We start from the raw sequence: 23,952 nt of genomic DNA on the forward strand, positions 1-23,952 counted from the left end.
TATGCTCATTTTAAGATTTTTCTTACAAACTGCCCTTAGAAAAGCTGTTATCAATTTGTACCCTTACAAGCTGTCCCTGCTTCTTTCCCATCAAAATTAATATTAGCATTTTATAAAATCCCTACCATTTTGGCAGGTAAAAACAGAATCTTATTAACTTTTATATCAATTACTAATAAAGTTGACCTTTTTGTCATTTGTTGGACATTTGTATCTCAGTTTATGTTTATGTCTGTTTGAAGGGAGATATTTTGGTTAAAGTGAAGGAGAGTTCAATTTAAAAAACAACAACAACAAACATTTATTATCTCAGAGTATCTGTGGGTTAGAACCTGGGTGTGGCTAAGCTGAGTCGTGTCTCAGGGTCTCTCACAAGGACGCAAACAAGGTTTAGCCTGGGTTGCAATCTTACCTGAGTGCTTGACTGCCAGAAGAGTCGCTTCCATGCATGCTCACTTGGTTGTTGGCAGGATTCAGCTCCTTATAGGCTTTTATTGTTGTTGTTCTTTAGTTTTATTTTATCTTTATTGTTGAAAGTATTATAGATGCCCCCCTTCTCCCTCATTAATCCCCTCCTTCCCACTCCCATTGCCTCCTCAGACTTTCACCACACTATTGTCTGAGTCCATGGGTTATGCAAATATGCATATAAGTTCATAGCTTTTGAACGAGGGCTTTCAGTTCCTTGCTAAGGATTCAGTTCCTCACAGGCTGTTGGTGGGAGACCTCCCTCAGTTCCTTGGCATATAGGCCAGGAGAATTAAATTTTGCCCCGGAGAGGGTACTTTAGCTTTGATAAACTGATTTGTAAAGAATGTCTATATGGAGTAAAAAATTAGCATAGCATTTGTATCTTAGTTCTAGATTGAGGACAAAAATGAATGTACAAAGAGTATCCAATGGAGTAAGGACAGTCTCTTCAATAAGTGGTGCTGGGAAAATTGGACAGATACATGCAAAAGAATGAAACTAGACCACCAACTTTCACCATACACAAAAATAAACTCAAAATGGATAAAAGACTTAAATGTAAGTCATGAAACCATAAAAATCCTGGAAGAAAACATAGGCAGTAAAATCACGGACATCCCACGTAGTGTACTTTTCACTGATACATCTCCTAGGGCAAGAGAAACAAAAGAAAAAATAAACATATGGGACTACATCAAACTAAAAAGCTTCTGCACAGCAAAAGAAAACAGCCTCAAAATACCAGGGAACCCCACGGTCTGGGAAAACATATTTGCCAAGGATGTATCTGATAAGGGGCTAGTTTCTAAAGTGTACAAAGAACTCATAGCACTCAGCAAGAGGAAGACAAACAACCCAATTAAGAAATGGGCAAAGGACTTAAATAGACACTTCTCCAAAGAGGACATACGGATGGCCAAGAGACACATGAGAAAATGCTCGACGTCGCTAATCATCAGAGAGATGCAAATTAAAACCACAATGAGGTATCACTTCACACCTGTCAGAATGGCTGCCATCAACAAATCAACAAACGACATGTGCTGGCGAGGGTGTGGAGAAAGGGGAACCCTAGTATACTGCTGGTGGGAATGCAGACTGGGGCAGCCACTATGGAAAACAGTATGGAGGTTCCTCAAAAAATTAGAAATGGAGCTGCCGTTCGACCCAGTGATTCCACTCTTAGGAATGTATCCTAAGAATCCTGAAACATTCATCAGAAAGGATATATGCTCCCCTATGTTCATAGCAGCACAGTTTACAATAGCTAAGATCTGGAGACAGCCCAAGTGCCCATCAGTAGATGAGTGGATAAAAAAGCTGTGGGACATTTACACCATGGAGTACTATGCAGCTGTAAAGAAGAAGGATCTCGTACCCTTTGGGACAGTATGGATGGACCTGGAGAATATTATGCTAAGTGAAATAAGCCAGGCAGCGAAAGACAAATATCACATGATTTCGCTTATACGTGGAATCTAAAGAACTTAATAAACTGATGAACAGAATAGATTCAATGACATGGAAGCATAGATGAGACTGATAAAGGTCAGAGGGATGGAGGAGGGCAGGTGGGTGGAGGGGGAGAGAGTAACCAAAGAATTTATGTGCATATATACACAACCCAAGGACATGGACAATGGTGGGGAGAGGGACTGGGGAGGGGGAAGGAATGGGGTGGAATGGCTCATTGGGGAGAAAAAGGGACATCTGTAATATTTTAAACAATAATAAAAAAATAATAATAAAGTAATTTTTAGTAAAAAAAAAAATGAATGTACATACCCTGTGAATTTTCTGGTTGGTATATACTTCTGGCCTATATATAAGTTATGTGAATGAATAAGGCATTCACAGAGAATTAATTACATATTGCAGAGGACAAACACATAATTCTGTATAGGATAAGAGTGTCAGAAAAATTTTAAGATGATTAGAGTGGGCTGAAGGTGAAATAAATTATGAACTTGAGTTTCTCTTTTAACCACAACATGGTTATAGCTTCAAATTATTTTCCATTTTCCCCTTCCCATCACAGACTATATTGTGAATATACTCCCTTGGAGTTACACAGTGTGGCAATCCTGAGCTCAGCCACACAAGTATAAATATACACAATTATTTTATTTTTTATCTAGTGCCATGGGTTTGTTTAACTCATAAAATTTAATTTTTAAATTATACTTAATCTTTGGTGGATACTTGCTAAATTTCTGAAACTAGAATTTAATTGCTAATCTTAGATTTTGATAGCCTAGCCTAGTGTATACATTCTCAACATGGGCAATATTGCCCCCAAGAGGACAAAAATTGTTTCCTGGGGTCATGTGGGGGAAGGAAAAAAAGTACTTTTTATGTATAAAGTACAGATCTACATACAGTACATAAGTATATATATAGTAAGTATATCTGTGGTATTAAAATTTCATGGTGGGGGGAGTGGTTAGGAATAAAAGCTCTAAAAAGGTTCCTCAGAGGCTAATAATGAAAGAAAAAAAAGTTGCAGACCACTACCCTAGTGTTAAGCCTAACAGACAGCTGTTAAATGAGTTGTCTTGTATTAAAATTTTTCCTGTATTATTTTCTATATTAGATTGTAAGCTTCTTAAGGATAGGAAATGTAACTTGTTTTTTGAATAATGCTGTCTTTTTTCCTTCTTTTCCCCTCCCTTTTTTTAAGAGAGAGAGGAAGGGTGGGGAGAGAGAGAGACAGAGAGAGAGAGACAGAGAGAGGGAGAGGGAGAGAGAAACATTGATCAGTTGCCTCCCTCCAGGGATCTAACCAAAACCTGGGTATGTGCTCTGACCTGGAATCAAACCCACTACCTTTTAGGGAATGGGATGACACTCCAACCAGCTGAGCCACACCAGCCAGGGCTGTAACTTGTTTTGTATTTTCAATAATACCCAGTACAATAGTTTACGTCCAGTTGCATTCAATAAATGTATATTTAATTGAATTAAAGTGGAACACATCTTCCCCTCCTTGCACCCATCCTATTATCCAGTATAGTCCAAATGCAATAATCAAAATTAGTTTAGTAAAGCAAGCAACCTGACAGTCATTCTCACTAAAATTCTAGAAAAATAACAACAAACTTTATTAAAAGAGTGAAAAATCTTTAAAGTAGCATAGCAGAAGCACACTCTCTGGAGACAGATAAATGAGTCAGGACTTTTATTTCTACGCCTACCATTCACAAGCTGTGGAACCTTTAGCTAAGTAACCTAAGGAGGAGGGGAAGAGAATATGAAAAAGAACAGGGAAAGGCAAAGGAATATGGGAAGGGTTGAGAGAAGGGACAAGGGGGTTTCTAATAGTCTTGTATACAACCTAAATTTCATGCATGTAAACCTACTGGCAATTCCCAAAACAGGTCATGGTTCACATATGCCATATTCTTTCATATTTATATGCATATACACACTCCTCTTTCCAGAACATCATTTCTTTTTCATTCAATACTCAGCTCAGGCCACCCTTAGAGCCCTCCCTGACACCTTTGTCTGCCTCCCACACTGAGATGCCTATCTTTTTGTTTACCTAACATTCAGATCATACTTCATTACAGTACTTATTATATTATAGTGTAATTAATGGTTTACATGTCCATTTCCCTCATTAGTCTCTGAGCATCTTGAGAGCTTACATGTTTTTTATTTCTCTTCTCATTTTCAACATCTAGCATAGTGCCTGGCATAATTTTGGTGAATAATCAACTTGTTGAATTAATTAATAAAAAATCAGGAAGAGCAGAGCAACATTAACAACAATTTGACAAATGAATAATGGTCTGTACCCTTCAAAGGACCACTGCTTTAAAAGTGATTGAATAATCATCTTTGTACATTCTCAGGTCTAAGAAAAATATTGTACATTTTCTGTACCAATAATAATAACGTAATGAGTCCTTTACATTAAGTCAGTTGATTGTTACAATCCAATGAAGAAAATCCTATTATTATTCCTATTTTTTAGATGGGAAATATGCTCTTAAGAGGTTAAGTAACTTGCTTAAGGTCATATAATATTATACTTAATAAGTGGGGCATCTAGCTGTGGAGCCTGTGGTAGTAACACACCATAGTGCCTCTCAAAGTTAGCTAAGTAAGAATATTCACTTTTGCAAAACATCCCTCTGTCTGATCTGCAACCTCCCACATACACTTACTGAGAAGAAAACAAGGCTCATAGTTTATACATGCAGTTTGTTCACAACAAATTGTGTCTGCATAAACCTGGCTTTGTTTTATGTAAAAAAAAAAAATCAATGATAAAACCCTTTGAGACTATTACATTTTAATGACATTTAGATACAATGTAATGATTTTAATTATTTTATTGACCTTTAAAACTTTTTAAAATGGGAACTCTGTTCAGTGTTTCAGCATTCGAGTATGTCAAACCACACGTCTAACATGCTAAATTATCTTTTCATGAAAGCAAAATGTGATGCAGCTCGTAAACAGTTCTGGACAAGAAGTCATGTACCACAAGTCTTCCATTATTACTTTACTAATTATGTCTCTGAGGGTATAGTAGGAAAGACATAATTGAAAAACCGGTTCTTTGCTACATTGCAAAATAACTGTAAGGAGTGGCATCTGGTTCCTGGAGCTGGGAAAGGTGACTATGCCTTTTAAATCATGGTACTCAAAACAAATGGGGGTGGGGGTGGGGGCAAAGAGAGAAACAAAAAAATAAACTTTTTAAAAATGAAGAGCTTTTTCATTTGTGAAAACCTTGGGGCCAGGTGGACCTGTCAGGTGCTACTGTTTCTGAGTTCCCTTGGGTACTCTAATCCTCAGGTCCTTAAGACATTGCCTTTTTTGCTCCCTGCTGCAATCCTTCACTCATTCATAAACAGGCTGCATTGTAAAAGTTATGTCCAATCCATTGAATGCCAACATCAATCCTTTTTTGCCATGAAGCGTTGAAAGCTGAGGTATCACTGGGGATGTGAGAGGCGAGATGGACATTTCCCTACAGAAGCCCTAGATAAGGGGTGCCAGGGAGGACATGCACGTCAAGCCCCTTTGTCCTTACCCACACAGTGTTCAAGTTTTCATGGAGACCTAGAAGAATCAACAGGTAAGAACACCAATGTTGATATAATGTTGGCAAAATTCAACACACTTTGAGATAAGAGGACGATAAATGCCCATTGGTTTACAGCTTTAGGTTTATGTTAATTCACTCCAACATTATCAAATCTTGGAAGTTTGTTAGGAATGGAAGATACACAAATGACTTATTTTCTAGGTATCAAGTTTGGAATGGCTTGGAAAAAAGTAGTGTTGAAGCATACAGATTAGTTGAGGGGAAAAGAGGGGTTGGGAAGGATGTCAGGTAGAGGGAACAGCAGATGCAAAGGCATGGATGTATGAGGAAGTTCAACATGTGATTTCTCAGAACACCCCAGGCTAGGGACTTCTGTCTCCTTTAAACTCTTTCAGCACTTACAATCTGTGCCATTCTTCTTGGCTTGTGACATCTTTTCAATGCACAGTTACCATTTTTAATAGTTAAACACTTTTTTAAATTTAAGTGTCTTCCTCTTAAATAAATTATGATTGCTTAGGTGGCAGGTTTCTTCTGTTTTCTCTCTCCAAAATGCCCAAAAAGGTTTTTCACTAAGTAGAATATTAATAAATAACTACTGATTGGCTGACCAACAAAAATCATGACATATGTATTTTAAGTTTTCATTAAAAATACTAAGATTGTATTTATAAGAATAAAGCAGGATGGTGTGAATAGAGGATAACATATGTATTTATTCACTATTCTATTTTTATTATCTATTTCCAGGAGGAACAAACATTACACACAGTCAATGTTTATGCTGCCAACCTGGACAACCATAGGCTTGGTAGCAATTACTCCATTATAACAAATACAAAGGCACATATTAGAATAGGAATAAGAACTTATTACAATTCCTGAGGTTGTATGCTAAAAACAGAGGAGTTGAACTCTAAAGACTTGGATTTGAATCAAAGCTCTACCACTTCTTATAGACTTTGGCAAATTACTATTCATCTTTGAGTCTTTTTCCTCATCTATAACATGAGGTTAAGAATTCCAACTTCACAAGATCATAAGGAGTAAATTAAATGTACATACACCTATTCTGGCATACAGTAGAGACTTATAATACATTTGCTCACTTTTTGCCCATTCATTCATTCATTCATTCATTCATTCAAATACGTCCATTAGGGAACAGGATAAACTAGAGATACTGTGAAATACAAAGAAGTATTTCTTTTGCAAACTTTTGTTGAAATATACTTTTTTCTTCAAGTGGCTAACTCCTTAGGACATATTATCACTTTGGGGGAGGTGATCATTTCCTAGTTTTTGCTTGAAGCATAAGCACAGTCTTAGGCCAAATGTGTTTTACAATTTAAGAAGAACACAGATACACAGTTTTGTATATTTGCCCAGTTGTATGAGGGCATGTATCTATCTACTTCTGGTTCCAGCATTAATTTACCACATACTATAGATAATTACTTGTATAGAATCTCAGGTTCAATAATAAAGTCTAAAGATCCCATATTCTAGAAGAAAATAGTAGAGGATAACTTAGAGAAAGGGCTGCAGTCAGGAATCTCAGGTTCCATTTTCGGTTATTATTATCTCTACCAGACTTCTAATGGGGCATATAACCTCAGTTTCTCTAAGCTTTTATTATTATTTACTACATAGAACTAATGTGATAAGATCAGCATCTCAACAATGGTGTAATACTTAATTGTTGTTTGTAACAAAATTTGAAATACACAGATGTTTTTAAAGAAATGCAAAATACTCAATTGGCTTATTAGTATCTCTGCACTTATCGTTAAAATTTAATTTTAAATTAAATTTAAATTAAATTTTCTTGTCTTATGCCTAGTAAAACAACAAAATCATTTTTTAAAAACCAAAGCAAAAACGATGCATTAAAACAAACTTTATAGCCCGGCTGGCATGGCTCAGCAGTTGAGCATCAACCAACCAACGACCCAGGAGATCTCGGTTCAATTCCCTGTAAGGGCACATGCCTAGGTTGCAGGCTCAATCCTCAGTTGGGGGTGTGCAGAAGGCAGCCGATCGATGACTCTCTTATCATTGATGTTTCTATCTCTTTGTTTCTTCTCTCTCTCTCTGAAATCAATAAAGACATATTTTAAAAACTTGATAAACAAAATGACAAAAAGTCATTTCTTTCCACTTAGTTTTGGAAACAGTGTTTTAATGACATCATACAAGAATTTTTGGTGGGGTGTCCTGTAAGATAACCAACCATCCCAGTTTGCTTGTGATTTCCCAGTTTTACCATGAAAAATTTCACATCCCAGGAAACCCCTATTCTGTTCCAACTGGAATGGTTGGTCACTATGTGCCGTGCCATTACTAGAGGCTTTTCCATAGCTTACAACTCTATTATCCGCCCTTAGAAAAATTCCAGTGCTATTTTAATTTCTATTTATCTGAGTATCACTTTCATATTCTTCCTGTTGGAATTCTGTTCATAACCATTTGGTGAGCATATAAATATTTGTGGAGTTTTCCTCCATGGACAGATATTTAATAAACATGCACAAATTATGTTTTACCTTATTAGGACATGGGGACAGTGGGAGTACTTAATTACCAACAGTGATTCTTTTGGCACCAAGGAAATATTAACTTGCCTATTCTGTTTTTCAAGGACCTTGTCCTGTTGTTGTTTACAGACTACTCTACTTCTACCCCATAATCACCATAGCTAAGAAAGCAGTAACACAGGCAATACCTTTACAATCAAGTCATTTAGAAAAACATTGTATGTGGGTCAGTCCTAGGCCAATAGACAGAAGTTGGGGCCAGAGAGAAGTTGTTATACTGGTTTCCTTAAACAGCACTATAACCTAACCTGATTCTAAGATAATTTCCAAAATATCAATGGAATGAATGCTGCTGAAAACACCTGGCTATGGAGGTTTATCCATGAATAGGAGACCCCAAACTTCTGAAGCACTGTGATATTTCCCATGAAATTCACCAAAAAAGAAGTCATGAGATAATGGAAAAGGTTTCTGAGAAAAAAAAAAAGACCTATATTTTTCCCTAGAAAAGGAGGATGACACAGGCCATGTACTTACATGCATGATTAAAATAAAATCCATTAAAATCAAATTGGCTATACTTTTCCCCACCAGATGCAAGATGATATATGATACTTTAAAATTTTTTTAAAAATTTGTTTTTATTGATTTTTAGACAGAGAGAAAGGGAGAGGAACATATAGAGAGAAACATCGATGAGAGAGAATCAACATCAATCAGCTGCCTCCTGCATGTCCCCTACTGGGGATCAAGCCCACAATCTGGGCATGTGCCCTGCCCAGGAATCGAACTGGTGACCTCCTGGTTCATGGGTCCATGCTCAACCACTGAGCAACACCAGCTGGGCAGATATATGACACTTTTTTAAAGGTTTAGTTTTTTGAGCAGTTAACTATGTGCCAAGCATTGTGTCAGGTGCTTTAAATACATAATTTCACTTGATTCTCACAAAGAATCCTATCAGAATAGGAATTAGAATTCTCTAAAGTGAAGCTCAGAGAGGTTCAGTAATTTGATCAAGGTTATAGATAGCAACTGCAAAAGCATAGGTAAATTCAGCTCTGTTTTCTTCAAAGCGTAAGCTCTTAACCTTTAGCCTATGCTGCTTCTCAACATTGTTGACATAAACTCTGGTGAAATTCTATCTCCAACCCTAACTTCTGAACTTCAGCCTTGTACATTAGCATATAGAACTACCTATTCAACACGTCTACCTTAATGTCATCTCAAATTTAACATGTTTCAGTAAATGGTACCATCGTTCACCCAGTTGTTCAAGCCCCAAACCTAGTAGACATCCTTAATTCTTCTATCAACCCCACAGTGAAGCCATCAGCAAATCTGTTGGCTCTACTTTCAAACTATACCTGAATCTAACCACTTCTCATCTTCATTATCACAACCCTAGCCCAAGTCATTATCATTATTCACCTGGACTACTGAGATAGCCTCTTAATTGATCTCTTTCATAGTGCATTCTTCACAAAGCAGTCATATTTATTTTTTTTAGAAAACACAGATCATATTGTTTCATTCTTCTGCTTAAAATCCTTCAATGCTTGCCACTGCAATGATGTAAACTTAAGATGGTCTACAAGGCCCTACTGGCCCCCACCTTGATCTGCTTTCTGTCACCATAATCCTTAACTCTCTCTTCTTTACTTAGCATGCTTCAGTCACATTGGTCCTTATGATTTCAAATTTCTCTGTAATGTAAAGCCATCTACTTGAGAGGATTTGGATAAGAAAGTTTGGGGGTTTGAGAAAAATGGTGAAGGTTTGAAAGAATTGTCTAAAGTGGGAAAACAATACAGAAAAATTTAACAGGATTGCTGGGTGGTGTTGAGAATTCACTTGTGCATGGAGACTGGAACTTTATAATAGAATGAGCAGTTGGTTGGAATGTTGTTCCATACACCAAAAGATTGCCGGTTCGATTCTCTGTAAGGGCACATACCTAGGTTGTGGGTTGGATCCCAGGTCAGGGAGTGTACAAGAGGCAATGGATTGATGTTTCTCTCTCTCTCCCCGTTTCCTCTCTCTCTAAAATTCAATAGAAACATACCCTCAGTGAGGATTAAAAAGTAAAACAGAGTAAAAATAGAATGCATGTTGTTATGCAAATTTCTCCAGTATTGGTCAGCTGTTCCAGTACCAAAGGTGGATGATATGGATGGCAGAGTCATTCAAAGTAGGGGTACGATGAAAAAAAGATAGGGCAAAGGGGTTTAGGGTACTGATAAATGCTACTGATTTTTTTCTGTAGGTATATAGCAATGGGGGTGGAGAGAAGGGTTGCTAGTATCCTTAGCTTGCCCCAGTTGAGGCAACAACATAGAGTTGCTAAGAATCAAAGGGCCAAGACCTACCAGCATTGATGTTAAAAGCTTTAATTTGCAAATCCTGTTTAGGAAATCTGATTATTTAAAAACTCAAAAATGTGGGCAAATTAGTAGAGGCTTATTTACATAATATAATTTTTAACTTTTCAAAATCAGTTTCCCAAGGGAACCTGTATGTTGAACAGTAAGATTTATCAGTAAGTTAGGGATTCAGATTTGAAGGGATTTTCAATATGATCAGTCTTTCAAATTATCCCAAGAGGGAGCTTTCTTATGCCTTTTCTTCCTTCAGAACACTTGTTTGGCTCTCCTGTCCTACTTAACAAAGATTTAAGTCCACTCTTAGAATAGCATAAACTACCTTACTGCCCTAGCCCCTAACTTATTTAACATCTTGCCATTTACCCCTCCTTACACTTTAAGTTCCCCAAACTAAACTGCTTTACACCTACTGCTTTTGCTTCTTACTCCCTGAGGCTAGACCATCTTCCCGACCTTCCAGTGCCCCTTAATCCTCAGCTGACACAGCACATTTCCAGATAAGAGACAAGCACTGTCTCTCTGCTATGTTTGGGCCTTGTAGATATTTCTATTATTGCCCGACTCGTGTTGTATTAAAATGCATTTTATATACTCTGTAGCATTTAATATATATTATGCATTATAAAGCATTTTTATGACTGATATTTTAGGTCACGCAGAGGCTAAAAGGGCAAGCGTTCTGTGGTCTTGGTTAAGTCCATTTCCAAAGGGGACGGGGCACTGTGGCTCCACGAAGGTGCGAATATATGTAAAGCTCTTACACAACGTTCAGTTAATTCGTGCTTGTTGAGCGGAGTTTAGTAAGTTTCTTTAAAATGACGTCACTATAAGCGACTTTAAAACCACTGCACGTCTGTACCGGTGTACAGAATCAAACTACTTAAAATGAGATTCACCTATCACACAGTTTAGAGGTTCTGCATAAAACAGATTTCCATTTAGTAGCCCGGTTAACAGGAACTTTGACTCAACAGCAAGAGATCTTCCCATAACTCTAGGGCCGACGGGATTGCTGGAGGGGCTAGATCCCCAAGGCCTGCGACAAAATCCACCCCCTGGGCGGTCCTCGGTGGGCGGGCTCTCGTTTGACCCGGAGCCTACCGCCTCCTCCAGTACAGAGTCCACTGGTCTCCGCCCACCGAGCCACCGCCGCCGGAACCGAGAACGCGACTTTGGCGGTGCCGCCTTCCCAGGACCGGGCCGGGCCGGGCCGGGCCGTGGGGTCTCCCCTCATTCCACGCAGGGGCGGCGGGGCGGGGCGCGGTGACGCCAAGAGTAGTGACGTGAATACGCAGCGCGACGCGATGACGCACGCCCCTTTGTTGGCTCAGTAGCGGTAGCAGCGGCCGTGGAGGTGGCGCTGGGGACTCTTTTCTCTTGGAGGCCGGAGCGGAGCCGCGTCTGACTGAGGCGGGCGGCGAGCGGCCCCCTCGCTCCCTCCCTCTCTCCTCCGCGACCTCCCTGCAGCCGCCAGCCGCCAACTGCCAACCGCCGCGCCAGGGGAGGAGCCGCGGCCCGCGGGGCGGGAGCCAGGCCTGCGTCCGGACTTCAGCCGGAGCCGGAGCGAGAGCCGGGGCCTGGGCGTCCCCGCCCTCTCCCCGCCTCAGGGCCAGCGTACGCCGGGCCCCCCGCGCGTCGCGCCATGGACTCAGACGAGGGCTATAACTACGAGTTCGACGAGGACGAAGAGTGCAGCGAGGAGGACAGCGGCGCCGAGGAGGAGGAGGAGGACGAGGACGAACCGGATGACGATAACCTGGATCTGGGCGAGGTGGAGCTGGTGGAGCCCGGGCTGGGCGTCGGCGGGGAGCGGGACGGACTGCTGTGCGGGGAGACGGGCGGCGGCGGCGGCAGCGCTCTCGGGCCCGGCGGTGGCGGCGGCGGCGGCGGCGGCGGCGGGGGGCCGGGGCACGAGCAGGAGGAGGATTACCGCTACGAGGTGCTCACGGCCGAGCAGATTCTGCAACACATGGTGGAATGTATCCGGGAGGTCAACGAGGTCATCCAGGTGAGTGTGGCTGCCGCGCTGGCTTGGCCGGGCTGGACCGGGGAGCAGATTCAGGCTGCCCGGAGGGGCAGGCCTGGGCCTGGTGCGCAGCGCAGCCCGATGCCTCCCGCCCTTGTCTCCTCCGCTGCTTCTGCTGGGGACAGGGTGTCGAAAGCAGACATTCGCCGGTTGCCGGGTGTGGGGAGGTGCGCTGGGGCGGTGCTTTCCAGGTCCTGCTATGGCGGAGTCCTTCGGCCTCCTGAGACTTCTTTTGCGGGCAGTTCCTGCCTGTCCCTGGGCCCGGTATCCTTCCTCTGGCCGGAGGAGCGCCTACGGGGGCTGGGCGGAGGGCGGTGGTGGAGGAGAGCAGGAAAAACGGCTCCTGAGAGGGTTACCCCGGCCTTCAGCCTCACTTGAGCACTTTTGGAAGGGGTTAGAGTAGGCCTAAGGGCAGCTTGGTGTACGGTTGCCCCAAGTGGGCACCACTTAATAAAGAAATGGATCTGTTTGGCAGTCTTAAGTGCCTACTTAAAGGTGGGGGAAGGGAACTGTTTCTCGGAAGAGGTGCTGATGGGCCTTTTTTTCCGATGGTGAGGCTTCTGCTTGCATCTTTTCACGTCTTTCCTGTTTGTTTGGGACCTGTTACTTTTCCCAGTAGTAATATATGACTGACTTGAATCTGTTGGAAGAGTTACTGCAAATTGCATACCCAGCCTTGCAGCTAAAACAACAACAAAACGCAGTGTTATTGTCTGATACTGGACAAGACTCTATTGTGATTTAGAAAGGCTTTTTGCTTCTGGACTCCTTTCGTTGGTGATTTCTATTTCGTGGTCAGTAAGTTAGGTTTGATTTAACTTGATAACATTTAAAAAAATCTTCTTGAGAGTCAGATTTTGCGTTTTTGAGCTTTAGGAAATAAGTGTTTTATGATGAGGGGTCAGGTATACGATCGAAGAATAAAAATGAAGTCTCAATTCAGTGCAACTTTTAGAAAACACAAGTTACATGGAAGGAAACTATATACGTGAATAGCAAGTTACTATTGCCTTCTTGTATGTCAGTCATTACATTTTTACCCCTTAAAATTGATTGGCTAATATTCACTGGCACATTAGCATTATGTCACTGCCTACTTGTTGAGTTTGCACGATTAACAGATTTTTACTGTATTGTCTAGTAAGCAACTTTTTTTTTTTTGGAAATTGAATAATCTTTTTAGGCCCATTAGAAGGCAGTGTTTTGAGTTAGAGTAAAAACAAAAAACCCCTGCAAAAACCTGTGCTATCTGGTGCTATTACTAAATAGTGGAAATCTCAAACTTGCATATAGATAATGCAGTCTAAGGAGGAATTTGAAGGGTTGTAGGAAAAAGATAAGTTTTACTGCTCTTTTTCTGATTCCCAGAATATGACAGTTGACTTCTTAGTCCACTAAATTGAGATTTCTTCTTTTTTTAAGGAAACCTTATCAAAAGAATTTACAGTAAAACGTTGAATTCTGTTTTCACTGTTTGCAACTATATAAAATCTGATGTTTTCAAACTCATCACCTAGCTTATTGGCATTTCAATTAGCTTTAAAAAAACTCATGGATATTTTATTATTGAACTTTTTAACTTATAGTCTGTTTTCATGTAGTTAAATCTCATCCAACTTTCTTGGCTTTTAGGTGTGTTTTAATCACTGAGGCCAAACCTTACAAGTTCTTTATGGCATTTCTGGAACAGATATGTAGGTATTGCACTCTACATCATTCATTCTTTGTGATTTTAGGGGAGAGAATAAACACGCATTAACTCAACTAAAAAGACCTACAAAATACTAGAGATTTTTTAGGTGTCCTACTTTTACCATGTTTCCATGCTTGATTTTGAAAACTCTTTTTTTTCTAGTCGACTTTATGTCAAGGACACTTTTAAATAGAATTCCTGAATATATATTTATCCCTTGTTAAAAGTTCATATTTAGAAATATCAGTAAATCAAAGGGTAGGATTTTATCCCAGACCATCTTTTCTCCAAATAGTATACTCACTAGATCTAAACTAGGCTCTAATTATGTTATAGGTTTTTTATGTTAATAGATTTAAACTTTAAAAGTTACACAGCTAATACATGCACACTCTAAGAAAAAACTGGGCAAGAAAAAAAGACACACCCAGAGAGATACATCAAAATTTATAACTGTAGTTCTTTCCAGACCCTCTGCATAAGTTATAGGTGTTTTTAATAACAGAATGGTACAGTATGTTACGTTTATGTTTTCAGCAGAAAAAAGCAGAAGGCATCTCAACTTTTTCCTGTCAGTAAATATTTTTCAAGTGCCTATATGATCACAGATCTAAACTAATTTACTTAATCAGTCTGTTATTGTTGACCTCTTTTATTTTCTAGTTTCTAGCTTTTATAAACCTCATTGGGAATACCCTCATAGATTAAATCTTTGAATATTTTCTTAGGATAAATTGAATTGTTGAGTCAATGGATTTGCTCATTTTCAAGGCACTTGAAACATTACCATATTACTTTCAGAAGAGTTATGCTAGTTTCCCCCACCAGTTGGTGCTTGATGGGATAAAGTGGTCATCATTGATAAAATTTACTTTAAAAAAAAACTGATGAGGTTGAACTCTTAACATGTTTATTGGGCATTGATTTGTCTTTTGTAAATAGCCCTTTGCGTTTGCTCACGTAGATTTACCCCCTTTTGGAATATTTATCTTTTATTGATTTATAAGAACTTTTTATATTCATAGAGGCTTTAAATATCAGTTTAGGTTTTTCTGTTTAAAAAACTAATGTTGGTTTAGTGTGACAATAAGTTTTAAGTTCATAAAGTTAAAAACCATTGTTTTACTTAGTTCAAATTAGAGAGCTTACTGTTAATTCTAAAAAATTTAAACCCCCTGCCAGTGCTGCTTTTCAGTATGAAATCAGGTATATTATTAGTGAATTTGAAAATAAATTTGCAGGAGAAAACAATTGAAATGTAATAAGGTTACCAAGTTGATCTTTCTTGGGAATTGGATTACTTTTTCTGGGAAAGTAGTTCTGGCTAACAATAGTTATATACTATTATTCGTAGTTGTAAGTCAGCACTTTTTCTTTTAGAAAACTCTTGGTTTTCTGGCTTTCTGTAACTGTGTTGTTACAGTTTAATTTGGCTTTATTTTATTTAAGTCCTTTGTGGCTACCTAGCTTACTTTTTGAACTTTTAAGAAAACGGGGGTGGGGTGGGGGGGGGAGAAAACAGGGATTTTCTTTAGCTTTAACCTATACCAACTTACCCTACTATGTTACTTAACTAGTATTGCTAATATTAAAAAGTAAGATTTGCCCTGCCGGGCGTGGCTCAATGGTTAAGCATCGACCTGGGATCCAGGCGATCAGAGTTCGATTCCCAGTCAGGGCACATGCCCGGGTTGCGGGCTGCAGCCGGTCAATGACTCTCTCATCATTGATGTTTCTGTCTCTCTTTCCCTCTCCTCTCCTCTCTCTGAAATCAATAAAGATATATATATATTTTTTTAAAAAGTAAGATTTGTTTTAAATGTAATTGCCTAATTAGCTAGGTAATTTATTAAACACTGCTCAATTCTGCAATTGAGGAATGTTTAAACTTGCCATTTTGTGTTTCCACAACAGTGTTCAGCAAATACTGATTGTGCCTTGTGTTTCAGTTGCCATGTCAAGTAGAGGGCATAGTTTTTGCCCTCGGCGCATGTAGAGGTCCTTGGGCTTCATTCTCAGAGATTGTTGTTCATTAGTTAAGTCTAAATTGGAGCCTGAGCATCTATGTATTTTTAGCCACTGCAATGATAGTTCTGAACCACTAGAATAGTCATAGTTCATGCACTGTCATGATTTTGACTCTCAGGGAGAATGAGTAGAGTGAGAAGGGCAGTAACCTTTAGGAATATCACATTTAAAGAGTGTATCAAGCAGGATTGCAGGACTCAAGGCTTGATTGGGGGAGATCCCCTTCCATGGTCACCTATGGGGCTGTTGTCAGGCTTTAGATTTTCACTGGCTGATTGTTGGCCAGTGACATCAGTTCCTTGCCATGTGGGCTTCTCCATAAAGCAGCTTACAGCACAGCAGCAGCTTTCCTTCAGAGCAAGGAATCTGAGAGAGAACTCCCAAGATGGAAGCCACTGTCTTTTTATGACTTCATCTCAGAAGTGACATCCCATCACTTTGCCATATTCTACTTGTTGTGAGTAACTAAATCCAGCCCACAATCAAGAGGAGGGAATTACACAAAAGTGTGAAGACTTGAAGGTAGGAATCCTTGGGGCCACCTTACAGGCTGCCTATCATTTTTGTATATGTACCTGGCTCAATCAAGATGTAAATTGCAACTGTGGATAATGTTTATTCAGTCAATTTATATACCAATGGGAGGACTTAGTAGTTTTGAAGTTTTTAACTTGGATTAATCTTAAATATTTGTATTTGGCTTTGCAAAGCATTATTAAATGATAAACATTCCTAATTACCTTTCATTGGCTAAGATTAAAAGAATAGTTTATAGTCTTTTAGATTTGGCAGGAATTTGAGATTCTCCACTCCACTGATTTTTTTTTAAAACTTCAGCTTTTACATGCAGTTGCAAGAAGTAATGCAGAGAGATCCTAAATGTCCTTTACTGATTTTTTTTTTTTTTTGCAATGGTAATGTCTTGCAAAACTGTAGCATAATATCACAACCAATATGTTGACAATGATGCAATCTATTTGTATTATTGACATTTCTTTACCTGAGGGTTTTTAAAAATGCAGGCATTTAGGCCCCACCCCAGACTAAAAGTGGGCCTTGGAGTTTGGAGTAGGCATTGTCATTAAAAAAAAATCTTCCCTTCCCTGTATTATTTTAATGTACATCCAGGGTTGAGAACCCCTGTTCTTGCCTAATGTCTCTAAAGAATCCTCTCTGTAGCATTCCAGTCTCTACTTGAGTACAAATAAATGACTGAGCTATTTTGTGATGTAGCTCATTCCAATGTTTAACTCCTTATTTTTTTAAAAAGTGGAACTAAAATTAAAATCTGCTTTCATGTTTACTCATGTGCATTGCTCTCAGGGTGGCCCTTTGGATGAAAAAAAATGTTTTTAAGCATAACTTATTTTGGAAGCGTGAAGGAAGAACTTTCTGAAGTTAATCAGTCCTCCTTCATTTCTTTTATGACAGTGAACCTATGTGTTTGATTATGCACGTTGCCTACTTCTTTATTTAACATTAGATACTGTCTGTCTTCCACCAGGCACCATATCACAGGCCATAACTTTTCTAAGACCTTGACAATATGTATCCAGGTCATCCTTTGATCTTGACACTAGGTTACTCTGTACGTTTATAAATAGCTTAATTACACCCTTTAAGTGATGTGATAAATTAAAGGATGAGAATTTTAGGCTAACATTTGATGTTCACATATTATTAGAGGAGAGAATGATCAGAGACTTCTAACCTGTGATGAGACCCATAGAAATAGTAGTGGAAGTCCTTTCCTTATATTCAGTGTTTTCAAAAGCTGAATAGTATTTAAAAGTAAGCAAAACAGCCCCGCTGGTGTGGCTCAGTGGTTGAACATCGCTGACCCATGAACCAAGAGGTCACCGGCTCAAGGCACATGCCTGGGTTGGGTTTTGGGCTCAATCCCCAGTAGGGGTCCTGCAGGAAGCAGCCAATGGATATTTCTCTCTCATCATGTTTCTATCTATATCCCTCTCCTGTCTCTAAAATCAATAAAAGCAAAAATAAATAAAAGGACTGTCAAAAAAAAAAAAGGCAAAACAAAACTGCCTTAGCTAATTAAAATGTGGGCCAATGTTGAATCTTCAGTTTCAAAATAATAGCACATATTCTAATCTTCCTAAATTTTTGCTTTCTTCTTAAATTCTCATTCACCCATTGATACTTGGTCATCTGGCTTGATCTTGGATATAGTGTCTCATTTCTTGATGTATATTGGTGCATAATAGATGCCTCATTGGTAGTTTGGTATCTCAGAAGGCAGCTTAAAATGTTATTACTAAACTAGCAGCTGTTCTGGCAGATTAACATTTTAGATCCCTACTTTTTTTCATTTTTAAAAATGAGAATGCTGGTATTAGGGCCAAAAAGTTGTGAGGGTATAAATGAGAAATGCCAAATGCTGTGCTGGGAGTTTTCCCATGTAATTTTAAATTAAATGTAATTTTATTTTTATTTATTGATTTGGGGGGGAGCATCAGTTTGTTCCATTTATTTATTATATGCATTCATTGCCTGATTCTTGTATGTGCCCTGACTGGGCATCAGACCTGCAACCTTGGCATATTGGGACCATGCTGTAACCAACTGAGCTACCTGGCCAGGGCCTCCCATGTAATTTTTTTTTTTAAATGTAAACATTGTTCAACAGCATTTTTCCTTTTTGCTGTGTTCCATTTCAAAGAAGTTTCACAATTGACCTGACACTTAATACATTTTGGCAGAAAGTAGAGCAGATAATGAAGTATTAGGTAACATTTCCTCAGTACTGAGACATTTGTTTAGACAAGCTATAATCCCAGTCACTTCTCCCCAGGCTTGCTTTGCTATCTCCTTTGAAACTGTTATAATTCACATGTTAACTGACTCCAATTACTTGATAATATATCCTTTTTTTTTTTTTTTTTTAAAGATTAAGTAACCTAAATATTTTCTGATTTTTGGTAAGTACTTGTAAGTAAAAGTCTCTAATGTGGACACACTGAAATTTGAGACATTTTGGACAGGTATTTCTCTGAAACCCATTTGAAACCCAAATTTACTGCCTTCTGTCCTCAAGGCTCTTCTACCTTTGATTTATTTACCAGTTAACCATTCTTGGGATTTAAAAATCACCCCCCCACACACATTTCCCACATTCAGTTAGCCCTGATCAAGTTACCTCTGCAATTTGTTTTTTGTTATTCCTAACATTTTTACTAACTAATCCTAATCTATAGCCTTTTTTTATTTTGCCTCCTTACCTCTAGGCTTCCAGTCAGACTACCAAATACAAATACAGTAGTCATTTTTCTGCTAAAAAAGACTTCGTTGCTGCCCCCCCCCCCCCATTATAAGTCTAGTCTGATTCCTTAATTGGGCATTCATGGTTTCCCCATCTTGATGTCAGCTAATTTTTTCAATCTCATCTGCTGCTGTTCCTGATTTTGCTGCCACCCCTATTGCACTACTTCTAATTCCTTAATATAGAATACTGTAATACACCTTTGTGTTTTCCAGTTTTTGCTCAAGTTGGTCCTTCTTGTGCTATTCTTTCTCTTCCTAACTGCATTACGTACTCCTGTTCAGACCCTGCTCAGATATTACCATATCTTTTCCAAGCCCCTCTCCTCTACCTTTCCACTGCTTCCTTATGTTTGCATAGCAGTTCATGCAAAGTTTGGTGTAGCATACATAAGGTTGTAATATAGCCATTCCAATACCTAAATGTCGTTGGATATGAGACTCATGAGGAGTGACGGATGAGCCTTCTTCATTCATAGCATGCAGCACACTGACACAGTCTCTGACATAGTAGAAATTCAAACTTGTTGAAGTTTGTCCTTGCCTTCTAAATGCTTACTGCCTTGGTATCCTTATCTGTAAACCAAAGAGAGGTAGACAAGATCTCTTATGGCACTAATAAACTATTTTATGATTTCTAGATAATGCCGCAGTAATAGTGTAAGAAGATGGCAAGAAAAATGTTTTTAAATTCCAAGAGAACAAGCTTTTTAAGGCCTCTGAACATATAGTGACCCTTTTATAAACTCTATTATTTGCATATAGTTCCCTGGCACTTTATTCTCCCCCCCTCCCCTGGCACTTTATTATTATTACTTTTTAATTCTCACCTGAGGATATTTTTTCCATTGCTTTTTAGAGAGAGTAGGGGGCAGGGGGAAAGAGAGAAAGGGAAAGATCCATGTGAGAGAGACACACTGATGGTTGCCTCCCTCACACGCCCCAACCCAGGCTGGGGATTGAGCCTGCAACTGAGGTACATGCCTGTGGCCGGAATCAAACCTGGGCTTACACTCTAACCACTGAGCAAAACTGGCCAGGGCCCTCCCTCACACTTTATATAAACCAACAGTGATGTTAAAAACAAGTCACTCTAATATAGTAATTTTCAAAGTATGAAAGAAAAACTTTTATGATAATAGCAAGAAATTATTTGTTTTTAAATGTGCTGACATTTGTACTGATGGTACAGAAGTAATGGGTGGGTAGGGCCATAGGATACTGTACTAGCATTTATTGTTTCCTTCACAGCCGCATATTAAAAAATACTAGTTTCACTTATTTTCCTTGATGAAGCAATAAAAATTATTAGTTTTATATCTTATCCCTTAAGTACACATCTTAATAGCTTATGTGACAAAATTGGAAGTAAGCATGGAGCACTGCTGCATACTAAAGTACAATGGTTATCTCAAAGAAAAACATTTGTTTGATTTGTGACCTGAACAAGCTGCTTGTGTGTTGGAACACCATTTTTACTTGAAAGAATGACTGTCAAACTGTTTATTTAGACAAATAGCAAATAGGCATACGGTTAATGTTTCTTCAAATGAATGAAATACACCTGTCATTTCAAGCAAAACTGCTCTCAGTATTTGAAGTTTTAAAGAAAAAATTAGAACTTTGGAAACCTTATATCTGCCACTGTGAGACTGACAGTTTCCTAGCACTTAAAAACTTCTGATGAGATATTGTATAATAAACTATATCAACATTTAGGAGATCTGCATGACATAATAAACCAGTATTTTCCAAGTGACCAATTTTCTATTGACCAGTTGTGATATTTCACAGTTGTGCATTAGTAAGTGATTCATTTAAAATACAAAATAAGCCATTGGATTTTAATAGAACAAGAGTATGAAGTGTTGCTGGTGCTTGTGCCTCCTCTCCTCTCTTCTGGCCAAAGCCCAGGGGACCAGAGAGAAGCCTGGACCCCGTTCCAGCACTAGCTGACAGCCCTCAATTACCACAGCCCTGCCGGCATCAACTGCAAAGATGAAACCGAATTTAGAAACTTTATTGCTTGGCTTGAAGACCAGAAAAATCAGACACTATAAGGTTGAAGACAGGTAATTTAAGAAACATCCACAGCAGTGACTGGCCCAGATTCTTTGAAAAGTATCTCAGAGATAGGTGTTAACTGTTCTTTCAAGATTCAAAATCCACAAGAAGCAATTGACTGGCTTCTTGTTCTTGGTTTAGCTGTTAGACTTGAATATGGAGATAGTGCTGAAAAATATAAGGACTTGGTACCTCATTATGCAAAAAATGATGCCACTGCAGATAAAAATGCAGAGCCATTTATCAATTCAGATGTAAATCTTGATTTTAAGGCTGTTGTAATGGCTTTGTCTAACCTTCAGTTCACTGCCGTGAAAATTACCTGGTAATGCTTAAGGCAATTCGAATTTTGGTCCAGGAGTGGCTGACACGGGGTGCAGTTGCTAAAGCAAATCAAACAAAAGAGCAAATCAAACAAAACTAAAGCGGTTGCTTTAGACAAGCATATTCTTGGTTTTGACACAGGAGATTCAGTTCTTAATGAAGCTGCTTAAATGCTGCAATTGCTGCACATAGAAGAGCTCAGAGAGCTCAAAGATTAAGCCATAGTAGCTGTTAAGGCAATTGTTGCTGATCCAAAGACAAAGTCCTCAAACTGGGGAAATTTGGAAGAATAATATTTTAGGGTTTCAGCTTCTCACCTGCTTAGATTGGGAACCATGTATATCGTGGCGTGTTTGGAAATCAGATGCTCACATTTTCAAGGGAAGAATCCCAGGAAATTGCCTACGTTCTAGAGGTTTACCATTATTGCTTTTTCTTTAATAAGTTGGAAAGTGGCAGGGAGACAGTTCTTTGATATGGTTTCAGATTCTACCTTGCAGCTAGCCATTAAGAAATTGCCACTTTTTGCGTTTTGGTGTAATATCAAAAAGAATATAATTAGCTGAAAGTACTCCTCCTTTTTCCAAATACATATCTTTGTGAGGCCATATTCTCTTTCTTGAATCAAAACAACATATCCAAGAGATTGAATGCAGAAGCAGATGAGAATCCTGCTGTTTTCTAGTTAGCTAGATATCAAAGACTTTCAAATATGTGAAATAACACATTATTCTCACTAAATTTTTGTTTAGAACATATTTATTTTCATAAAAATGTCTTTGTATTAACATAATGAGGTTTATTATGTTAAATCTTCTGAGACTCCAGGTATGTCCCATATGTGTTGTTATTATTTTTTAAAATATATCTTTATTGATTTCAGAGAGAGGAAAGGAGAGGAAGAGAGAGAAGTAGAAACATCAATGATGAGAGAGTCATTGATCAAGCCCACAACCCGGGCACGTGCCCTGACCGGGAATCGAACCCTGATCGCCTGGATCCTAGGTCGATGCTCAACCACTGAGCCATGCCCGGCCGGGCCATATGTGTTATTTTTAATGAATTTAAATATTTTAAAAATTCTGTTACAATAGCTAACATAATTTTGATGGTTATAACTCACATAAACAAAATTCTGGCATCAGTAATTTTTTTAAATGTTTTTATTGATTTCAGAGAGAGGAAGGGAGAAGGGGAGAGAGAAACACAATAATGAGAGTCACCAATCGGCTGCCTCCTGCAAGCCTCTCACCAGGGATTGAACCCACAACCTGGGTGTGTGCCTTGACCAGGAACTGAACCGTGACTACATGGTTCATAGGTCGACGCTCAACCACTGAGCCATGCTGATACGGCAGGCCTCAATAATTTTTAAGATTAAAAAAGGGTTCCAAGACCAAATAGGTTGAGATCACTCCTCTGATATAATGAACCAACCACACTATGAGTTTACTCTAAATTAGCACTGAGTTATAAACTACAAATGAAGTAGTATTACTGATTAATCAGAAACATTTATATATAAGCTGTGTTAGATGTTGTGGAGGGTCCTAACAGAAATATACGTGAAAAATAAAATCTAGGAAATATGAATCAAAAGATATGACTAGTTGGGGGAAAATGATTGGAAATGAGATTGGATGCTTAATTTTTTCAAGGAGGAGCAACAGAGATACTACCTGACATATTCCACTTTTTATTTTGTTTATATTCAGAGTTCTTACATTAAAATAAAAGCACTATGAGAGTAGGGGCTTTGTCTTATTTATTCATTGCTGTACTCCCAGAATAGTACCTGATACATAATAGGCACTTAGTAACCATTTTTTGTATAAATATTTTTCTTTCACCTCCATTTGAAGAATTTTCGTTATGTATATAATTTTAGGTTGGTAGTTGTTTTCTTTCAGTGCTTTTAAGATTACATTGTTTACTTGCTCCCATGTTTGTGGTGGGAGAAAGCTAATGAATGAGTCTTCTTTAATCTGGGTGCTTGTGAGATTTTTACTTTGTCTTTGAAAGACTAATAGAAAACTATTAATGTTCCTACTCATGGTTTTCTTTGTGTTTATCTTGTTTTGGGT

General features: G+C 38.7%; 1 protein-coding gene and 1 pseudogene across 2 annotated transcripts in view; both read left to right on the forward strand.

Moving 5' to 3' along the window:
- The first annotated feature begins 11,767 nt into the window (after positions 1 to 11,767).
- The window catches only part of ARIH1 (ariadne RBR E3 ubiquitin protein ligase 1), a 135,260-nt gene continuing 123,075 nt past the window's right edge, over positions 11,768 to 23,952 (forward strand). Inside the window, exon 1 of the mRNA XM_081129902.1 lies at positions 11,768 to 12,462. Within this exon, the coding sequence (XP_080986028.1) occupies positions 12,097 to 12,462 (366 nt within the window). The 5' untranslated portion in view covers positions 11,768 to 12,096. The remainder of the gene's footprint in view (positions 12,463 to 23,952) is intronic.
- Positions 12,680 to 22,169, forward strand: LOC308563163 (RNA transcription, translation and transport factor protein-like; annotated as a pseudogene). The gene is made up of 4 exons: positions 12,680 to 12,873; positions 14,113 to 14,174; positions 19,697 to 19,707; positions 21,433 to 22,169. The product of its transcript is annotated as an RNA transcription, translation and transport factor protein-like (transcript).

The sequence above is a fragment of the Miniopterus schreibersii genome (genome assembly GCF_964146895.1).
Source record: "Miniopterus schreibersii genome assembly, chromosome: 1".
Taxonomy (NCBI): Eukaryota; Metazoa; Chordata; class Mammalia; order Chiroptera; family Miniopteridae; genus Miniopterus; species Miniopterus schreibersii.